The sequence below is a fragment of the Culex quinquefasciatus genome, chromosome 1, assembly GCF_015732765.1.
Source record: "Culex quinquefasciatus strain JHB chromosome 1, VPISU_Cqui_1.0_pri_paternal, whole genome shotgun sequence".
Taxonomy (NCBI): Eukaryota; Metazoa; Arthropoda; class Insecta; order Diptera; family Culicidae; genus Culex; species Culex quinquefasciatus.
In genome coordinates, this window is record NC_051861.1 from 43,817,634 (window position 1) to 43,840,320 (window position 22,687).

A 22,687-nucleotide genomic window follows, 5' to 3' on the forward strand; every position below is an offset into this window, starting at 1 on the left:
TTTTAAAACAATGTCTTCCTGTTCATTAGGAAAATTATTGGAAAGAAAATTCATTTCCTTAGCAAAATAATCATCTAGTTTCTTTAAATTATCCATATTGAAAGAATTTAACAATTTCCCTTTTCAAAATAACATTTAATAAAAAAAATGCCCATGAACAAAATTATCCACTTCAATTTAATTACAAAAATAGTAAAATATTACAACTTACCCATTTTTCTTTGCTGGTTTTCTGAATGTTCTCCATGGCTGGCGGTTCGATGAAAAATATTTCGATAATCGTGATTTTAAAGCTTCAATCGTCACAAAACTGAAGTTGCTTTCCATGGGTTTGGCTGGCGGATTGTCACATTTTTTCAATCATAATGGCTGGCGTTTGAACTGCCATCTTCACTCTTCACTAAATGTTTTCTTTTGGCATTGGCTAGCGGTTGGACACTGGTTTTTTCACTTGCCCGAAAGATCGTTCCTGTTTCAAATTGAAACTTTTACGCTGTCACCACATGTATAAGCTTGTGTAAGCCTAGTCTCTAATATCATTGGGATTTCTTTCATTTTTATTCCTTTAGCACAGAACGACACCATTTTCACTTTAACTCCAAAATATGTATTCTTAGATTTTTCTTAATCTTATTTTAACATTTTTCACTATGCCCCGTGGCATTTTGGTTGAATCTGTGCATCGTAGCACTTACACCGAATAATCAACTCCAACTCCCAACTGCAACTCTCAACTCCCACTCTTAACTCTTTCCTAATTTCAACTCCCCCGATTCTAAATCTAACTTAGGCTTTTATACTCTGAAGCGTTTTTAGTCAAGACGCATGCGCAATATTCATCTCTACGGGAGTAGCTCAGCCACGTGCGTTTTGACTACACCGCGTTGATCTTGAAATCTTTCTGCTCGAAAATTCTCAGCAGGGATCCTGGCAGAGTTCATGACCCTTCTGTTTTCGCTTTGTGCTTTTCCTTCCATCCTCCTACTGTGTTTATTTATATCTTAACCTACGTGCTCCTAGAAATATAACACTTGACTCGTGTCAACATGTGTTAATGAGTGCATCTGAAGATGTTGCACTTCGTCTGATTGTAAAGACCAATGTACTTCTGACAAATTCTTCCCTGTTGGTCGAACTAAAAATCTAAATTTATATTCTGATTAACTGAGGGTCGCTACACCGGATCTGTCTTATCTGTTCGAGTTATGTTAGTTTTTTTCTTCTTCTGAAAATTTCAATGTACAAAAAAGACCAAAAACCAATCCAATTTGCTATTATTTGATTTAGATTTTCAAAGAAATGTATGTTGTTTTAAAAATTATTAGTTTCTATGTTATTTAAACTAAATCTTCCAAGAAAATTATTTCCAAGACGAAGAATCCAATCAATATTTACATAGTAAATACAACATTCAAACAATGCAAACCAACTGTCGCAACTTCATTCACAGTTACAACTCCACATTGCTGCTGTTGACATGCAAGTTTGGCATCATGACCAGGGGGACAACTTAATAAGTGGAATTTTGTTTACACTTTGCTCGCCACACCAGTCGGCGGTGTGACTGGCGTGGCTAAGCTCAATATCCATCTAATAATGGTGTTGACGATCGCACTTTAACTCGCTGTGATCGTGACGGAATGTTCGTCAGCTTGAGGAGTGGTCAAAGATTAACTAAATGATATTAAGTATGAAAATTTATAGAATCTTTCGATCTTTTGAAATTGCAAAAAGCAGTTCTTTTCAGTTAAAATTTAAAAAAGCAAGCATTTACAAAGAATTATATCTGTTTTTCTGTGAACACTCTCCTGGAAGCGGTAAACAGGACTGGTCGCTTAGTGGATCGTATACTGCAACATTGTCCTCTATTTGATATAATGTCGTTTGACATAACGGCCGTCTGGCACAGAGTTGACATAATATCTAAATTTTCTTTAAATAGAATGTTCAATCTGTTTTGCAAGATTGTCGCTTAGTTCAATGTATAATTGAGTTAACACATCAGTATGTCAATTAATTTTATGTCAAACGCCATATCCCCATGCAGCCTGCAAAACGGTCTGGGAGTTGTTCTCCAGCAGTTCAGTCGATTGCTGATGCCATATAGTCGTCGCCAACAGCAACAGCAGCAGCATGTGGAATAAGGAAATCAATTAAAGACAGTTGTAATTTAAAATTTAAATTATATCACGAGTCGGCCAGTTTGAGCGAACCGTGCAGCGAAACGTGTTTGCCGGTTGCTAAATTCGTCCTCTCCTTTGTCGTCATCGTTGGCAACAACTGCATTCGAAAACGAGTTGATGAATGTCCGGAAAAATTTAGAATAACAAAATAGAAATTTAATCAGATAGTTAATAATTAAAATCCTTTTTTCGTTCTGGAAGTTTCTTAAATATCTAATTTTTTTTTGTTTTAAAATCCAATGACGCAGCTTTTTACAAAAGTCGGTATAACCAAAGTCCCGGATAAAGCGGCAGTGTGGGGTTGTGTTTCCTTTGTTTTGGTTTGCAGTCAAGTTGGCCAGGACCAAAAAAAAACAAGCTTCAAACAAAACTTGAATCAAGTTTTGAGGCTGCTCAGGGTGGACGGAAAAGAAGAGAGAGAACGGATAATTGGCGACGACGAGTTATTTTTAGCTGCATTTTTTAAATGTATTCCTGAGACTGTTGTGGGGAATTTTCGAAAGGGTGAACGACAACAGCCGTGGAGTTTGCGGATCCGCGGAATCAAATTTGGAAGGTGTTACATTCTTTTTATAGATGGATTGATTAATAGCTTCAATAAAGGTTAACAATTCATTTTTTTTACAAATAAAATCGGACAGTTAGTAACAAAAATATTTACAATTTCAATTTAAGTAAAAAAATATTTCAATTTTATTTTTTGACATTGAAAATCGGACAGTTAGTTGCTGAAAGGTTGTAGAGTTGATATCGAGAATGAAAAATAAAGACAAACCGAGCCTAACTTCGAATGGAGTAGGCGAATGTTCCAACTTCCAGTTGGATGTGCGTAATTCGGTCTTTTTTTTATTTAAAAAAAACTGCTGCTATACCAAAAACAATTAAACCTTTGGTAAATTTTCCGATTTTTTAAAATAAAAAATACATTTAAACATAATTTTTATATTAGAAAAGAGCCACAATCTTTAAATTGTAATAAAATATTTTCTTTTACTTGAAGTTGATTGATAAAACAGATAAATAAAATGTTTTATCCAAATTAATTTAATTTTACTATGTGTGAAACGATAACGTTTTTTCGACAAGTTTTCGTTGTTCTTCCATAAATTACAATTCGAAGAAAATCAACTCAACTTTAGTCTACTCACGCGTGTTCACAATTTCGCACAGCCACCACCCGGAATCCCTCCACCATCGGGGGTGGTCGGTCATCCTGGTACGCGGAATAATCGATTGAAATCCAATAAATAACTCGATTTGGCCGTCCGTCACGATCTCCCCGTTTATCGCACCACGTACGTGACCGGATTGATTGATCCGCAAAACAAAAGAAACTCTAGCTGAAGAGCAGAGGAGGTGTACGGCGCGACGTTACCGCCTACTGCGCCGCGATTGTAGCTGACCGTCCGTAAAACGCGGGTCGATAAAGCAGTCCAATCACGTTAATTGTGAAACTGTCGTGCCGGTTTGACCACGGGTTCCTGTATTCAGAACCAGCAGCCAACGCACCATCATCATCATTATTGCAGACCAGCCTTCCGTAATGAAGCTGTATACTAATATGGCGGCGCAGACTACGGTTCAGTGGACGGTTGGTGTCCGGTAGCTGCCGAGGAAGACGACGACGATGACGACGGTGGGTGTGTTTGTGTCAATTGCTGGACGTGCACTGGAATTTCGAGCAAAGGTGCGATGGTGACTTGCAGCTGAATATGGCAATCATTAACGACAGTCAAACTAGTAGCGTTCTACCGTAGGGTGTAGTTGACCCTGCTTTTGGCCTGTTTCTTTCCTAACAGGTCGTTGTTGGCAGGAATGCGCTATAATCTCCGTATCGCACACGATTACAGACATCCCACGCCTTCGAACACGTGTCTCGAAAGCTCGTTCAGCCGGCTACGCGAGTGTAGCTGACGAATCGCTCAAACACGTGTTCGCAATTCACCATTAAATTTATTCCGAGTACACCGCAAGTTCGCCAACGGACGGTGAATATAATCCACCTTCTACAAGCCAGCAAGCAAGCAAAACAAGCAAGAACCGGCTCCGTAAAACCCTTCTCCTGAAATGGCAACGCGGAAATTGAGAGTTCTTGCGCCACGTTCTTTGTTCGGAGAGACCACCACCGCCACCACCGTCGTGCCCCTCGGGCCCGTTTTGATTTATTGATCCGACCGCGTGATCTTGCGGTGGAGCCCTTCTCCTCGCAGAATGTCCAACGACCGAACGTTCCGTTGTTGACGTGCTCTCAGGAGCAGGTTTCTGAGCCGTTTCTGGTGGGCTTGTCGCGCGGGGTAACCAGTTAGAGTGCCGTGTGCTTTGTCTCCGTAGTGCTACCAAATATGACTACTAGACCCCACTGAAGGACCTTAATGAGGGAAGGTCGGGTTGCAGCTTGTTGCACTGCCAGTGGCAGCAACAGTTGAGCAACAATTTTCAGTTAGATAAGTTTCGCTCTTAGCAAGGCAACTAAAAAATCGAATTTTGACAGTTCTACATGGATTCGATGGTACTTTTTTGCAACCAACTGCACCTCCCTCACGCAGGCTCCCCAGAATCCACTACGGGCAATCGCTGAATATGGTCAACTGATCGCTCGAGCCCGTTAAGAAGTCAAGGTGATCAAACGGAGTTGTTGCCTGAGAGCGGTAGGTATAGTGAAAAAGGTGTGTGCGCGCGCGTGACATTCGCAGCAAATGACGTGCGGTTGAGTTCCGCTATGAAAGGTCGCGTACCGTTCGTTCGGTGAATTCCAAACGGAGGCGGTGCTATTTTTGCGGAAAATACGTAAGCGGAAACCGGCATGGTCTCGAAACGGCGTGCTTTTTGGACTAATCTTTTACCACTTAATTTTTAGTTTGATTTTTCTTTGGATCAAGGAGGTGTTCGTTCAACAATTTGTTTGTTTATTGTTTTTTTTTTAATACAGTTTAGACTCTAATATCCGAAGTCTCGCTTACCCGAAATACACCATACACAACTGGCGCTGCCTTTTTCAAAGGACTCTAAAGTTTAATCAATTATGTAAGTTGCTGCTCGAAGCATTTATAATTAAAATTTATATATATATGAAAAAGGCTATTTCCAATCGCTGAACTAACCAACACTTGTTAATTCCATTTTTAATTTTGGCACTACTCAGCATCTTTAGAGTATACTCCATATGCTACACATAATTTATTGTGAAACATTAAACACTTATCAATGTTTTCATTTCAAACGTGAGCTCGACCAGCGATGCCTTAATCATGCTAATCGAACTAATTGTTCCTATCACTAATCACAAACGATCACAAAAGATGAGAAAACTCTAGCAGAGCATTCCCTCGGGTGAACACGTGAGTGAAAAACATGCATGATTAAACACTGTTTCCAGCGAAATTATGAGTCATCATCGCGTATAGCAACAGCGTGAATCGCTTTTTTTTACTGGGTTTTCTCAAATTGTTAAGGGCTTTCGTTTTGATCAGCACGTATATTTCTACCTTTAAAAAGATGTTTGTGGATAGATGTAATTTTGGAGAATCGAGAAATGAAATATTAATTAAATTTAATCTTTCAATCTACGAAATTTGACGATTTCCTTAATCGACAAAAACTGATAAACGCTTATGACATAAACTGGTTGAAGTAAGATCAACCCCGTTGAACGTGGCCGTTAAACAATGATCCCTTTCAGTTATATCAGGTCCACAGGTCTTAATTTATTCGCTCATCAACATCCAGTTCACACGCTGTTTACATGGTGGAATTTTCCAGTCACCTGTACAAAATTGAACTGGCTCTGGGTTTCTGAGTTCTGTTCTGTTTGGAATTGAATCTTTCGAGAACCATCGCCAATCGCACGCCACACATTTCCTGGACAGCGAGAGAGAGAGAGAGAGAGAGAGAGACTAGTCCGTCTGGTTAGTCACATGACTCGGCGATTTTTTTTTACTGCTTCTTCGTCTTGCTTTCAGAATCATCAGCCTGGATGACGACAAAGACGAGTCAACTCCCGGCTCACGAGTTGAACTCGTGCTCGAGCAGCTCGCTAAGCGATACCGAAGGTATAGTGTTATTTGGTCACGTCACGTCTGACTTAACATCAGAGATAGTGATCGAGAGTGAGCGCGCGCACTCATTATTCAGCACGACCCGGTAACCTTACACGCAAAACCAAAACATTAAGCGTCGTGAAGAAAGTTATTTTCGAAACAGCACAAGCCAAAAGGAAATTGCTTTAGTGCTATTTATAAGCCCGTCTTCGTGAAACAACTTGCCCACCGAACCAACAACACTTTAGTGCTGATGGTCCGTTGGGGTGTTCGCGTGATGAAAACGTGACGCAAATAACGAAAAAAAAAAACCATACCGCCGCAATGTGACTCTACTGACAGCAACAGGAGGGGGCGACGCGCCGTTTAACGGCGAGACGAAGGCGGCGTGGAATTTGGCGAAATGTGGCGCGCTGGAAGTTAAACACTGGTGGAAAGGGTCGACCGAGGGGCAGGCCAAGACGAAAATAGAAATCCTAGTAGCCGAAGGAAAGGAAACCGAGGCGGCTCGGCATCGCCGACTGCTGCGATGACGAGCGAATGTCACGAACACGACGCAATGAGTGTGTGTGTGTGTGTGTGTGCGAAGTAGCTTGTTTGAACAGTATATTGGACGTTCAAGGCCATGTTCACGCCTTTCCGGTTTTGGTCCAAACAGGGTGGCGGGCATGAATCCACCTAGCGGGGGGCGTCACATGACAGGGATTGCGCGTGACAGGTGCGTGCTTATGATGCCCACACACTCTAATGGCCGATTGTTTTCGGGACAGTTGAAAAAGCAAAACCCCTAAAATAACAGAAAATTTCCGATCGACAAACAAAATTAGAAGCAATCGGAGCGCCTTTCGGTAGCTGGCGCTCGCCGAGTTCGTCAACTCGTAAACATTTCTCATTTACGTCAGCTGACGAACGTGTTGTGAGCAAGCTTCACGGCTGAACCGTTCCTCACGAACCCGGCGATACCGGGGCAAAACGAGAATATCATTCACCCGCAACCAAAAACTCTCGAGAAACTGACCAAACGTGTTGTTGATCGATCGCTTCGACCGAGCGGTGAGAAAATTGGGGAGCTAAAAATAAAACCTGAATCGTTTCGAGAGTCACCCAACGAGCAAAAAAAAAACCAAACAACCCGTGCCGCAAAAATAGCGCTAAAGCATGAGCGCGCAGAAATGGGATGGGAAACAACAAAATACCAAAACATACCGCCGAAAATTTTAACCCAAACGGCGATCACAAGCTGCTAAATCATGGCGGCGGCGGCGCTCTCTCCACCTCGCCACTTGCGACCGGATTTATTCGCGTTCGAAGCGATCATTTCGCCGTCCAATCGCGTCGTTGACCGCGGCCCGAGTGAGCACGCCGCTGGTACAGGATCGATTTGGCACCCGGTGTTTTTAGCACGGTTCGATCCGATTCAACCACCGCCATGTTTTGGCGAGAGTTTGATGCGCCGCCGAGCGCCAAACAGTCATCTCATTCAGCTATCTAGGGTGCAGCAGCTGTCGAACGACGCGCTGAATCAGATCACTGCTCTACTATTTTTAATACACTTCTCTACGAGATAGTGCCACTAGATGGCGACAAAAATCAATATCACCATCATCGTCGTCACGGTTCCCCTTCTCCTTTGGTCGGTACTGGTGCACGGACCGGCGATGATGCTGACCGGTTCGTTAGCTCATCGTTTCGCCACAGACAAGTTGCAGATTTTATTCAAATTTTGAACTTTTTCTGGTAAGCGTGTAGTTGTCATTTAATAGAGCCTTCATCAACGTTCTCGATTTGACAGGATACCTCTATGTTTATTCACATTGGACTGCCTTTATTCAGGTCACAGCTAAAGGCCAATCGGCATAGAGGTAAAGTGAACCGCATAACCGCCACAAGTTTCCCTTCCGTTTGTCTGTGATTGTGCCTCACTCTGGCGCAAAGACACGGGTTATTTTTCGCGACCGAGGAACTCCGGCGGCGGCGGCGGCGTCTATCACCATCAAGTTGTTGTTGCCACATTCGGAGAAAAGTGGCACGAAATCACGTGATACGTGACCTTCTTTCGTGACTCGAGGCACTAAACTTTTCTTGGTTCTACGCTTCCCTCCGCGTCGCTGTTTTGCGCCAGACACGTGCTAAAAATGAAATCATGCTTTTATTAGAGTGAATAACACGTCGAGAGCAATAAAAACTTCTCGGCAGGTCGGCCGGACGGCTGGCCGCGCCGCGTAGGCGCCACATTGTGGGATCTGTTTTTCTTAGAACTTTTTTAGAGAGAAAGAACGCGCGAAATCGCAAATCCTCCGGATTGTGTCCGCGCGCCCCCCCTCCGTCATCATCGATTCCTCACGCGTCTTCGGAGGTATTCTCGAACGTGACATTTTGTTGTTGCGTTGGGGCATATTGCGCCATCCTAGTGCTGGCCCCATCGATGCGAAAATAAAATCTTTATTTTCTGTTGCGAAAGAGGTTTGCAGCGCGATTGTGTCACGCAAACGCGTCGTGTGTGGTGTTGATGAACATGGGAGTGGTCGCCAACGGAGTTGGTTGATTGGACTGGGAGGGAAAAGGTCCAGAACAAATATTGACGCTAAAGTTACGATAACAAAAAACGGTACAACCGCACGGGAGCGGTCAAATTTTCTGACATTTTAGACTGAAGTTCTGACTGAAGTAGTTTCAGCTCATAAACACTTAAAAAATTTAGCTATATCGATATTCGATCCACAGTCCTCTCATACCTATCTACTAACCCCTTCAAAACTCACGTGATAATTTGTCGGATATGCAGTCGATTGGGCGGTCTCTATCACATAACGGACTAACATTCCCATCCACTTCCCAGTGGTCGTAGCAGGCGCCGGTATTGATCAGCATGATATGGGGCATTTGAAAAGTTGCGAAACAATGAAACTTCTCATGCTTATGTTTATACCAATATTCGATCCGTTGTCCTTTGCTCGAGAGTCTATTTCTTTACTAAATGCGCAACGATCTTCTGTTGGTAGGTAGCGGAGAACCCAACCCTCTGGCACCACTGTAAATGGCTAGAACGTTTGACAGTCACCAAAACCTCGAAGAGCCCACGTAGTAGTATTAGTGAAGAGCCCACGTTGTTTATCGTGGGCTCTTCACTAATACTGCTGCGTGGGCTCTGTGAGTGTAGCAGTATTGGTGTTGTCTGTTTGTTTACACCAAATCTTCAAGAAACATCACTTTTTGTGTGTGCAAATCTGTTGCGAAAAAAGGTGAGAACTGTTGCTTCCGATTGACCGAGAAGATTTGCCGGGTAGTACTGGACCGGGGCCTGGCCAAGTCCCGCTGTAGATCTTTCCGAACAACTCGCTGCAATCTCTGGCAGGGATTAACCGACCAAGTGCAGAAACATCCGTGATTCCGATGATTGTGGCGGAGCTGGTCTTTCCGAGCATCCTTCGATAACCTTCTCCGAGGACTGTCCCACTCCCGCTGTCGACTCGCACAGGGAATCGAAGGAATCGCGTACTTGTGTAGAATCCGACCTTTTGTGGAATCACAAGAAGTTCATCGCGAAGTGGTTCGAACAAATCTGAACTTCTAACTTGCAAAACTGTCTTTATCGCAATTTCGCGGGGCATTTATCCATAGTCTCTGGCGGATAGGGTCCTTCGGGAACTTGTGTTTGGAAATCCGTCCCGTGTCGTTATTTTTTCATGGAAATCATTTCAACATTATGAAATTATGCCTTTTTTCACCACGCGGTTTGTTTATTTTCAAATTTTGACAGCAAATGCCTTCTTCATCTTCTTTGTTGTCTTCATGTTCGCGTCGAACATTTAGGTTTCATAAACATGGCCGTCGTGACAGAGGGCTGGGAGAACCAGAATGCAACCATTCTCTGCACTCTCTTTCAATATTACTGTTGTGAAGATGTATTAGTGACGCGATGGGTGGAGAATATCAACCATTAGGTTTTACGCCGAGACGTCATTTGACAGCTCGTGTGCACTGTAAACAGTGCACTCCTTCTCACCTCCAAATCGAGTCGGCGTATAACCTAATTCGTTAGTAGAAAAGCTGATAACGGATGACAGTTGCTTCATAATCACTTAATGTCAACAGAGTTTGGTTTGAATGAGAACAATATCAGCAGAATTATTAATCAGAATCTTCATGTTTTCGCCAATTCAAAAATATACAAGTACAAGTACTGAACCAAAAAAAAAATGTTTCGCAAGCCCACGTATATATTTCAGTCCGAATCCAAAGTGATCACAAGCTCTGGATCCCATACCAAAACTAAATATTTAGTGAGTATTTTGGTCTGAACCAGCTTAGTACCAGTGATGACGACAACGCCGATGATTAGTGAGATGGATCGCGTGATCTGGCTTAGCTGCGGCTTAGCTACGGCAACCAACTCCGTATCGCGGAACGGGCATCAACTGCGAGTAACCGTACCGTCTATCCATCATCGCTACCAACAACATCGCTACGGCAAAAAAAAAATACACCACGTTCAAGTTCTCTCACACAACCAAACCCAGCAACATCCGCACACAACCGTCCACAATGTGAGCTCGATTCAGCAGAAAAAAAGGCCGTAAATCGGGACGCGATCGGAACTTGCGGCGAAGTCACGTAGGCAAATTTCCACCGAACTCTCTCGAGGGGTACGAACCCAAGCCGACCAAGTGTTTGTTATCAACAAGTGTAAGTGTAAGTGCGGACTCAAGTGCGCAAGAGTTTGCACGTGTTTGCTCGTTTGTAAGTGTGTGTACGAGAGGGTAAAAAGCTTCAATTCTATCGTCATCATGACGATTTACAGAGAATGCATTTCCACCAAACCGAACGCGGTAGCAGCTGATGCATTGCGCAGACACGTGTTGGTAAGTGCCGTTTGGGGTGTCCGTTAGATTCGCGGAACTGCTGATGCTAAAGCCACCCAGAGCGTGTACTTTGGGACGTCAGTTTAGTAAGCAAACCGCATAGTGCCAGGTACTTCACGTCCGGCTTATAAACGCTTGATGAGTGGTTATTTGGTCGAGGGTTTTCGCTATTTTGTCAACAAGACCGTTCAAGAACGTTGCTTCCGGTCTAACTGTACTTATAGTTTGCCATTTTCAGCCAAAGTCGTCTGACTGAAGGGTTTTAAAAAAAACAAGTTTACCAAACTGGAGAAAATTATATCAAAAACAAACTGTCAAGATCTACACAAATATTTTTACTTTTACCCACAAACATTGAATCTTGACGAAATTGTCTAGTTGAACCTTCACTAAGAAAACATTTTTACTAGACGACAAATCTAATTTTTTAATCATTGCGTCGGCCTAATATAAAACTTAAGAAAATCATTTTTTCCTATTTTAGTCAACTTCCAAGTTTCAAGAAAATTTTGAATTTCCTAAAACTGACATTTATATTGTACTTTATATACAAACTTTTTCTAGGTCGTAAATCTTATAGAATTTTGCTGCCAAATAGCCAAATATGTTATCGATTACGAGTCAAAGATCTGAGAAATACCCGGAGTTGACCAAAATTTAAGTACCTCTCAACTATGTAAAAAAATATAATGAAATAATTATGGATATCATTTAAAAGCGAAATCTATTTATATTGCAAAAACATCTTTGAAGGGTCCCAACATTATACCTAAATTAAACGGTTTCACGACATCCTTCCAAATTAGCTAATAAATTCACTTTAGTAAAGGTCAACACTCTCGTATTTTGAAGAATAATTTTGTAATTTGTTCAAAAGTGTTTTTTCAAATGTTTTTTATATGTTTTTTTTATAAAAATTAATAGCAATTACTGGAAACTGAATCTCCTTAATATCCATCCTCTTGTTAAAAAATTACTCTCGTGACAACACATCATAAACAAACGTCTCGTTGCGCAAAAAAAGTACAATCACAAAAATGTTCCAACAAGACCACTAAACCAGCCGTTTGGCTCAGATAAAGCGCTACATGGGCTTTCCGGTGTAAAATTCCAAACGCCGCTGCGCTACGCCGACACGTGGTAGCATGCAACTGGTCTATAAAGGTACAGCGAATAGCAAACTACGCGATCCCACATGTCGATCACGTGATAATTCCAGAACAGCTCTCCGCTCGGCGGCAGTTCCCACAAAGTCTCCCAGTTTGAAACGAGCGCGGGGCGTAGCAATCAATGATCCACACGCAAAACGGACATTAGGTATAAATTCCTAATTTTTAGTATTTTTTGAACTTATGTTCTAGCTTGTCAAATTATACCTAAAAATTAGTATTTTTTTCTTCCTAAAATTTAGGATTTTTTTAGAACACTGAAGTACTTCTTAAAAATTCCTTAATTTTAGTATTTTTTTTAGTTCTAAAATTGCGATTCACGTTTTGACAAGTCAAAACAAAATAATTTCGTGGCTGTGAGTTGGTGTTCCGCAGTGCTGCTGAAAACTTAGGAACTTTGGCAAGGTAAGTTTTGTGCAGGAAGAAAAGTGGCTCTCCGGTTCTGCACGGAGAACGGAACCCGGAGCATCCTTGTTAGAGGAAGTGTGGCCCGCGTACTTGTGGAAGAGAAGGAGGAGGAGGACGGAACCTTCAACTCCCGGCGGAATTAAAAAAGCCGCCACTTCCCTCTCGTGCTCTGGAGGACGGATCTCGGGACGGATATGTGCGGAAGAGCTGGAAAGGGGAAGTATAAACGGACCCCAACCGTGTAGATTGTGCGACCATGGCGATTGTGTGAATGAAAAGTTGTATCGAGTTTGAGTTTGACGAACCAATTTTTATCTTTTTGTGATTTGGTTGGACGTTGCGGGTGTGTGTATGTATGCGTTTGTGAAAGTGTTCGTGTGTGTGTGTGTGTGTGTGTGTGTGTGTGTGTGTGTGTGTGTGTGTGTGTGTGTGTGTGTGTGTGTGTGTGTGTGTGTGTGTGTGTGTGTGTGTGTGTGTGTGTGTGTGTGTGTGTGTGTGTGTGTGTGTGTGTGTGTGTGCTCGTGTGTGTGCTCGTGTGTGTATGAGAGACTGAAAGTGAATGGGTGGGGGTAGACGAAGAGAAAGAGAGAAAGAAAGAGAAAGTGGGAGAGAGAAGAGGAGAGGGAGAGAAAAAGTGGGAGAGAAGAGGGGATGAAAGAGAGCGAAAATGGGAAAGGGAGAGAGAAAGTAGAAAAGGGGGAGTTTGTGAGAGAAGGCTGGAGGGGAAGAGCGAAAGAAAATGTGGGAAAGAGATAGGGTGAGGGTAGAGGAAGAGAGAGATAGAAAGTAAGAGAGAGAGAAAGTGGGAGTGAGAGGGGCAAAGATGAAGAAAGAGAGAGATAAGAGATATAGTTGGAGAGAGAGTAGGAGATGGAGAGATAGTAGGAGAGGGAGAGATAGTAGGAGAGGGAGAGAGATAGTAGGAGAAGGAGAGAGAGTAGGAGAGGTAGAGAGAAGGTGGGAGAGAGAGAGGAGAGAAAATATGGGAGAGAAAGAAAGGGAGAGAGGGTAGGAGAGAAAGAGAAAAAGTTGAATTGAGAGGAAGGGAAGAGAGAGATAGCAGGGAACAGGAAGAGCGAGAAAATAGAAAGAGAGGGGAGAGAGAGAAAATTTTAAAAATCTCTAATTCCAAACATTTTAAAACTCCAAAAAATCTTATATTCTAAAATTCCAAATATTTAAAGATTAAAATGCTGAAGTTGTAAAAATATTAAAATCTTAAAATAATAAAAGATATTTAAAATAAATAAATAATGAAATATTTAAGATATATTATATAATATTATACAAAATTATAATGTTAAAATATTAAAATCATTTAATATTTATTTTAGGTACGTACATTAATGCAAAAGTTGTGTTTTATGTAAATAAAAATATGAATATCATTTAAAATTTTGTTTTTCTTCTGCCTGCATAATTCTTGGAAAATACCTAAGTTAAAAATTAAAATATTGAAATATCAAAATATTAAAATATTAAAATATTGAAATATTAAAATATTAAAATATTAAAATATTAAAATATTAAAATATTAAAATATTAAAATATTAAAATATTAAAATATTAAAATATTAAAATATTAAAATATTAAAATATTAAAATATTAAAATATTAAAATATTAAAATATTAAAATATTAAAATATTAAAATATTAAAATATTAAAATATTAAAATATTAAAATATTAAAATATTAAAATATTAAAATATTAAAATATTAAAATATTAAAATATTAAAATATTAAAATATTAAAATATTAAAACATCAAAATATTAAAATATTAAAACATTAAAATAGTAAAACATTAAAATATTAAAATAGTAAAATATTAAAATATTAAAATATTAAAATATTAAAATATTAAAAAATTAAAATATTAAAATATTAAAATATTAAAAAATTAAAATATTAAAATATTAAAATATTAAAATATTAAAATATTAAAATATTAAAATATTAAAATATTAAAATATTAAAATATTAAAATATTAAAATATTAAAATATTAAAATATTAAAATATTAAAATATTAAAATATTAAAATATTCAAATATTAAAATATTCAAATATTAAAATATTTAAATATTAAAATATTAAAATATTTAAATATTAAAATATAAAAAAATTAAATATTAAAAAATTAAAATATTAAAATATAAAAATATCAAAATATTAAAATATTAAAATATTCAAATATTAAAATATTAAAATATTAAAATATTAAAATATTAAAATATTAAAATATTAAAATATTAAAATATTAAAATATTAAAATATTAAAATATTAAAATATTAAAATATTAAAATATTAAAATATTAAAATATTAAAATATTAAAATATTAAAATATTAAAATATTAAAATATTAAAATATTAAAATATTAAAATATTAAAATATTAAAATATTAAAATATTAAAATATTAAAATATTAAAATATTAAAATATTAAAATATTTAAATATTTAAATATTTAAATATTAAAATATTTAAATATTAAAATATTAAAAAATTAAATATTAAAAAATTAAAATATTAAAATATAAAAATATCAAAATATTAAAATATTAAAATATTAAAATATTAAAATATTAAAATATGAAAAAATTAAAATATTTAAATATTAAAATATTAAAATATTAAAATATTAAAATATTAAAATATTAAAATATTAAAATATTAAAATATTAAAATATAAAAATATAAAAATATTAAAATATTAAAGTATTAAAATATTAAAATATTAAAATATTAAAATATTAAAATATTTAAATATTAAAATATTTAAATATTAAAATATTAAATTATTAAAATATTAAAATATTAAAATATTAAAATATTAAAATATTTAAATATTAAAATATTTAAATATTTAACTACTGAAATATTAATATACTGAAATATTTAACTATTAAAAAATTAAAACATAAAAAAACCAAAATATTTATAAAAAAGATAAATTTAATATTAAAAATATAGATGCATTGAAAAAATATAATTTAAAATTTTAATATTCATTTTTAGGTGAGAACATTTATGAAATAGTTGTGTTTGATATAAATAAAAATATTAATATCATATAAACCATTGTTTTCTTCTGCCTGCATATCTCTTGGATAATACCTAATTTGATCTTTGATTATTCTTAAGTATAAGTAATTTTCGATCCCTCACGTTTATAGAAAATACCTCAAATTTAGGTATTTATGCCTAGAAATAAGGAATAAATGGTCCGCCATCTTTGAGTATACCTGATTATCAGTAATTTTGGATCCCTCACTTTTCCAGAAAATACCTCAGATTTTTATACCTAAAAATTTGGAATAATCATGGTCCGCCATCTTTGATTATACCTGAATATCAGTAATTTTGGATCCCTCATTTTTTTCTGAAAATAACTCAAATTTAGGTATTTATTCCTAAAAATTAGGAATAATAATGGTCCGCCATCTTGGGTTATACCTGAATATCAGTAATTTTGGATCCCTCACTTTTCCAGAAAATACCTCAAATTTAGGTATTTATACCTAGAAATAAGAAATAATCATGGTCCGCCATCTTGGATTACACCTGAATGTCAGTAATTTTGGATCCCTCACTTTTCCAGAAAATACCTCAAATTTAGGTATTTATACCTAGCAATAAGGACTAACCATGGTCCGCCATCTTGGATTATTCCTAAATTTTAGTAATTTTGGATCCCTCACTTTTTCTGAAAATACCTCAAATTTAGGTATTTATTCCTAAAAATTAGGAATAATAATGGTCCGCCATCTTGGATTATACCTGAATATCAGTAATTTTGGATCTCTCACTTTTCCAGAAAATACCTCAAATTTAGGTATTTATACCTAGAAATAAGGAATAATCATGGTCCGCCATCTTGGATTATACCTAAATATCAGTAATTTTGGATCCCTCACTTTTCCAGAAAATACCTCAAATTTAGGTATTTATACCTAGAAATAAGGAATTATCATGGTCCGCCATCTTGGATTATACCTAAATATTAGTAATTTTGGATCCCTCACTTTTTCTGAAAATACCTCAAATTTAGGTATTTATTCCTAAAAATTAGGAATAATAATGGTCCGCCATCTTGGATTATACCTGAATATCAGTAATTTTGGATCCCTCCCTTTCCAGAAAATACCTCAAATTTAGGTATTTATACCTAGAAATAAGGAATAATCATGGTCCGCCATCTTGGATTATACCTAAATATCAGTAATTTTGGATCCCTCACTTTTCCAGAAAATACCTCAAATTTAGGTATTTATACCTAGAAATTAGGAATAATAATGGTCCGCTATCTTGGATTATACCTAAATATCAGTAATTTTGGATCCCTCACTTTTTCTGAAAATACCTCAAATTTAGGTATTTATTCCTAAAAATTAGGAATAATAATGGTCCGCCATCTTGGATTATACCTGAATATCAGTTATTTTGGATCCCTCACTTTTCCAGAAAATACCTCAAATTTAGGTATTTATACCTAGAAATAAGGAATTATCATGGTCCGCCATCTTGGATTATACCTAAATATTAGTAATTTTGGATCCCTCACTTTTTCTGAAAATACCTCAAATTTAGGTATTTATTCCTAAAAATTAGGAATAATAATGGTCCGCCATCTTGGATTATACCTGAATATCAGTAATTTTGGATCCCTCCCTTTCCAGAAAATACCTCAAATTTAGGTATTTATACCTAGAAATAAGGAATAATCATGGTCCGCCATCTTGGATTATACCTGAATATCAGTAATTTTGGATCTCTCACTTTTCCAGAAAATACCTCAAATTTAGGTATTTATACCTAGAAATTAGGAATAATAATGGTCCGCTATCTTGGATTATACCTAAATATCAGTAATTTTGGATCCCTCACTTTTTCTGAAAATACCTCAAATTTAGGTATTTATTCCTAAAAATTAGGAATAATAATGGTCCGCCATCTTGGATTATACCTGAATATCAGTTATTTTGGATCCCTCACTTTTCCAGAAAATACCTCAAATTTAGGTATTTATATCTAGAAATAAGGAATAACCATGGTCCGCCATCTTGGATTATACCTAAATATAAGTAATTTTGTTCCCCTCACTTTTCCAGAAAATACCTAAAATTAAAGTATTTTGGTTCTACAATTATACCTAAAATATAGGAATTCTCGTACTAAAACGCTATTAGTAATTTTATTACTAATAGCCGATTAGTAATAAAATAACTTATTGCAGTCAGGTTCGATTATACCTAAAAATTAGGAATTTATACCTAATGTCCGTTTTGCGTGCAGCAAATGCTTACTGCGACGCCGGATGGCACTAACCTTTAGCGTGTCAATTGAACGGTTCAACGTTACATACGCCCCATCGCTGCGCTAAGGGTTAGAGCAACTAACAAAGCTATCACGTTTCCACACGGCAAACACGTTCGCTTGTTCCCTTTTACGACTGGGTTCGATTCGCATTGAATTCCGGCTCGTGGCTTGGCGCAGAACAAGAATTTAACCATCGAATCTCTCGCATAGAGTGGTCGAGTAGATTTGTGGCTCGTGATTAGTAGCTTGTACTTTGTGTAAATCACAAATATGCACGCTTGGCTGATCGTAACTATCACTGCACTGTAGCAAATGAGATGAGAATGTCATGATTTGGAGAGTCATCTGAACACAAGCCATTGGATGTTACAGTTTTCTCCAACAGACGGCGTTTTAATCAGTATTATGTTGAGAAAAAAAGGTTTATTTTTTTCAATTGTAAAGAATAATGTCAAAGAAAGCCATGCAAAACGAAAAAAAAATACAACCGGAGAATATTTTTGGAGCAATGGAGAGATCCATCGAGCTAGTAAGAATATCGAGACATTGAGAGCATCAAATAATGGCGAATCTGTATGCGAGAATGTATGTCCGATCGGCAGGAATATGATCAAGCTGCTCGTGATAGAAGCTCGTGAGCCCAACTGAAATACCTAGGAACGCGGTGAGAAATATCCGAACTGAAATTATCAAATTTTGCATAGGGGAGAGTGGGGAGACTTGATCCCCGGGGAGACTTGATCCCAAGCCTGTACCTCGTCAGCATGTGAGTAAAACAATTAGCTTTGTTCTAGAAAGTTGTGCGAAATTGACTAAAACTCATTGTAGAAAACAATGAAAAAAAAAATGTTTAAATTGAGTTACACACATTTTTCGAAGAAGTGCTGCAAGAAACTTCCAAGAGATCTTTTTTCTTTGTTTTGATAAGTATAGAAAACACTCAAAAATTATTCAAAAAAATATTTTTTATACGTGAATTGTTTGATAAACATATCAACTCCAAAACCCTTACACATTTGACGTTAAATTTATCGTCATACTATTTTTACAATCAATTGTTTAAAAAAGTGCGTTTAGGGAGACTTGATCCCTGCATTTTTAAAGTCACTGGAATCAGCCTCAAGATTAAATAATTGGGCTGGGTTTTCGTACATAGTTTCCTTTAGTATAGTTGAACATAACTTACTACAGTTTGAACCATTTTTCAAAAGTTTTGTAAACAAAAATTACCAGCTTTTGTAAACATGCTCGATTTTGGTCTAAAAAAGAAAATTTTAAGTTTTTAAATATTTTTCATGCTAAACTTGTTATATTTTGAACACAAACGTACAGGTTTAATGTGAAATTGCTGTAACTTATAGAAAATTGAAAGTTGGATAAATGAGAAAAATTTTGCTTAAGATTTCTTCAAAATGTTGAAAGGGGGATCAAATTACCCCCAACATTTTGAAAAGGCCGGTTTAAAATATTTTTTTAAAACGCTTGTCATTATTCTAAGAGTTTATCTGATGAAATACCCTTATCAGCCAAACATAGTTGAATGTTTAAGCTTTCAATTCATGCAAAAAGATCATAGTTTTGTGAGAAATTGACAGAGTTATGTGCGATACAAAAAAGGGGATCAAGTCTCCCCACTCTCCCCTACCTACTTTTCAAAAATCATTAAATACGCGCTGATCCCTGTTTTGTCTTATGGCATCCTAACTTTGAAGATATATCGAGAACCTGTCTGGGTTTTGCTCTGTTTAGGTGGGGCCAGACGATGCCCAATGACCTCGAAATAAGGCCGCCAGGATCTCTGTCATTCTGAAATGGGTTATCGGAAGCAGCACGAGGGCTGTCACCTGCTAATACTCGGAAGATGATCTTTATCAGCATAACCTAAGTCTCATACAACTTTCCCATAATTTCGCTGCCAGTAAGCGGGTATGGGTTTGGACTACACACACAAGAAGGGCATCGCATTATGCAGTTTGACGGGACTCGAGAAACCATAGATAGGGGTTTCGAATTGAGATAGAAAAGATCGAAAACCAGAGAGTCGCCTGTAAAAATTGTATGTTTCTAGAGGAGTTTTCCACAAAGGATTTTTGATTGATTAATTTTGATTTCATCTCAAAATCCAGAAGATCTATTTTCTTAAAGTAACAATTTGTTCAGTCATGTTTATGACAATGTTTAAAAACAATAATCAAAAACATCTAAACGAATGATCAAATTGCTCAGAAATCATTCCTTGTCGCCAACAGGCGCGCCACTCTGCGAGTCTTTTCGGCCAGATAATTATAGTCCGCCGACAATAAGTGTGAAATACCACACCAGAACAGAAAATAGAATCGCGCGAATAAAAGCCGCTGCAAAAATTACTTGAAATTTACGGGCTAAAAAAAAGATTGACTCTGTGCTTCTCGAGTAATCGCTGGTAAACAATGCAACAACGAGACACCTTACGCGCGCAACCTTGCTAGAGGTCAAGAGTTTGAGGATCATTATTTTTTGGTGGGTTGTTGGCGGGGGTGACGGTTTGGCGTCACTCTATTTTTGCGCGATCGCCACCGTACTTACCTCTCATATTTGACAGGATGCGGTGCGTGACCGTTGGCCGCTTCCCAGTAGCCTTCCATGTTTGATCACTGCGAACTGTCCAACCTCTGTCTTGAAGAAGTCTCGACACTATTTTGGCACTTCCTAGTCCTCCAAGTTTATTCTTCTTCTTCGCCTCGGAAGGCAGTGACCGACACGGTGTTTTCCACGCGCGATCGAGCAGAACGTACCACACAGCCTGCTACGTCGTCGACGACACTATATCGACACTGAGAATGCTTGCTTGCGACGAAACACCGTAGCACTGCTTAGGGCTTACGCGCGTGCTCGCTCTCCGGGATCTCGGGGAGTTATGTAAAGCTCGCGGTGTAGAACCGGTTGCTAGGGGTACAGCCAACTCCGACGTGGGTAGAGTTGTTTGTGGTGAAGGGTCGGACTAGGAAGTCCTGTGGACACACAAAGCACTTACTGGGTTCTTGTGGGAGAGAGACTTAGTTGATCCGTGCCCGTCGATCTGCGCCGTTGAACGACTTCTTCTCTGCCGCGGCCGCTGCCGATTCTATAATGTACCAAACCGAGCAATAGTGCGTGTAACGTGGCTTGCGGAAGAAAAGCCGGACACGTTTCTTGTTGTCGTGCAGGATCGAATTCTTCGTGCTTGCTAATTTACACATGTAATTAGTTGTTTTGTAGTAGCTCGCACAGGTAAAACCGAAACAAACTGTTGGTGTTTCCTCACCAAATTACTTTGCTTGCGACCACCACGGATCAAGTTCAACCCACTTGAGTCACGCTCTGAACTTGATCTTCGACACTTTTACTTGATCACGTATTTCACGCTCGAATTCACAAAGTATTTATGCATATATGAAACTGCGCCGCTAGGCAGAATCACGTTTTCCAACACTTGGGTCGACGTCGTCGTCGTCGAGTGATGAATCAAGCTCGTGTCGGTCCTGTACAGCACCAACACCTTTATCCGAACGCTCACACCGTTTTGTCACACACTTTCCCGCACACTACCGAGTGTCGTGACTCTTCTCTGACCGGCACTTTACTCTTTATTTTAACTTATTTTTTTCTGCCTTGATTTTCCACGACGAGAATCACACGTATCGATTTCTTCTCAGCCGTCAAAGCACACCCCAAAGATGACACTGCTCGTAGTGATATCGAAACTCGCTAATTTTAGCAATTAACAGCGAATTTGTCTCGAAAATCGTGAAAAACAACACACCGAAATAGCTCTGGTTGAACGAATTTCCTTTCCGGCTCGCCAACTGCTGCTCTGCTACCACAGCCAAACTTAAGGGCAGGAAATGTGCGGATATACTACACTCCTTCGAAAGACCCCCAAACACCACACCATACACTCGTTCACGTTGAATTTGTTATGAATGGGGCCTGGGCCGGCTGCTAGGTACTGACTGGTACTTGCTCCAAGAGCGCCTTTCGTCTGCAACGTTTGATTGACTCTGACTGACTGACCGAGAGAAATTGGTTCCCGCGAGTGTCATTGTTAAAATACCAGCCAGCCAGCCCAGGCACGCGGCCGCGCCAGTGCGAAAAGAACCGCGCGCTCTCTCTCTCTCTCTCTTTCTTGAACACAGTCTGAGGAATTCTCTGGGAACTTAAATTTTAAATTAACTTTTTTAACAGTTATTTTTCAAGCTATAAATAGATCCATATTGTAGACTGATCACTCACTCATTACCGATCCCATCTAGTCCTTGTCTTGTCATCAGTACGTATGGGGCAAGATAGTGAGCAAAAGAGCAACTCTCGTTTGTATCGATTCTTCCCCTTTAACTTGCTTTGAAATCGTTTTCTCCGAAAAGGTTTCTAGTGTCGGAGTCTAAAGACCCATGCATAAACCACGTGGTCTTTAAAATTTGACAATTTTCTATCTATATATCGTCAGCTGTGTGCTATCTTGTGACAACGACCATTTAGTACTTTTCGAGAAAATCGATTTTTAAAGTTCGATGATATCTCTAAGACATCTATCAAACATGAATCACTTTCGGATTAAAATTATTAAATATTTCTAATCACTTCAACAAATCACATGAACATCAATAAGATGTATCTTCCGTTACAGTTACCAGATCTTCCAAATTTATGACTCAGACCCTTTCACTCTCGAGCACGAATTGACCACT

General features: G+C 38.0%; 1 protein-coding gene across 1 annotated transcript in view; it reads right to left on the bottom strand.

Moving 5' to 3' along the window:
• Window positions 1–22,027, bottom strand: part of LOC6033700 (transcription factor cwo) — a 53,921-nt gene extending 31,894 nt beyond the window's left edge. The window contains exon 1 of the mRNA XM_038249685.1: window positions 20,547–22,027. Coding sequence (XP_038105613.1) covers window positions 20,547–20,605 — 59 coding nt within the window. The 5' untranslated portion in view covers window positions 20,606–22,027. The remainder of the gene's footprint in view (window positions 1–20,546) is intronic.
• Window positions 22,028–22,687: the final 660 nt, after the last annotated feature.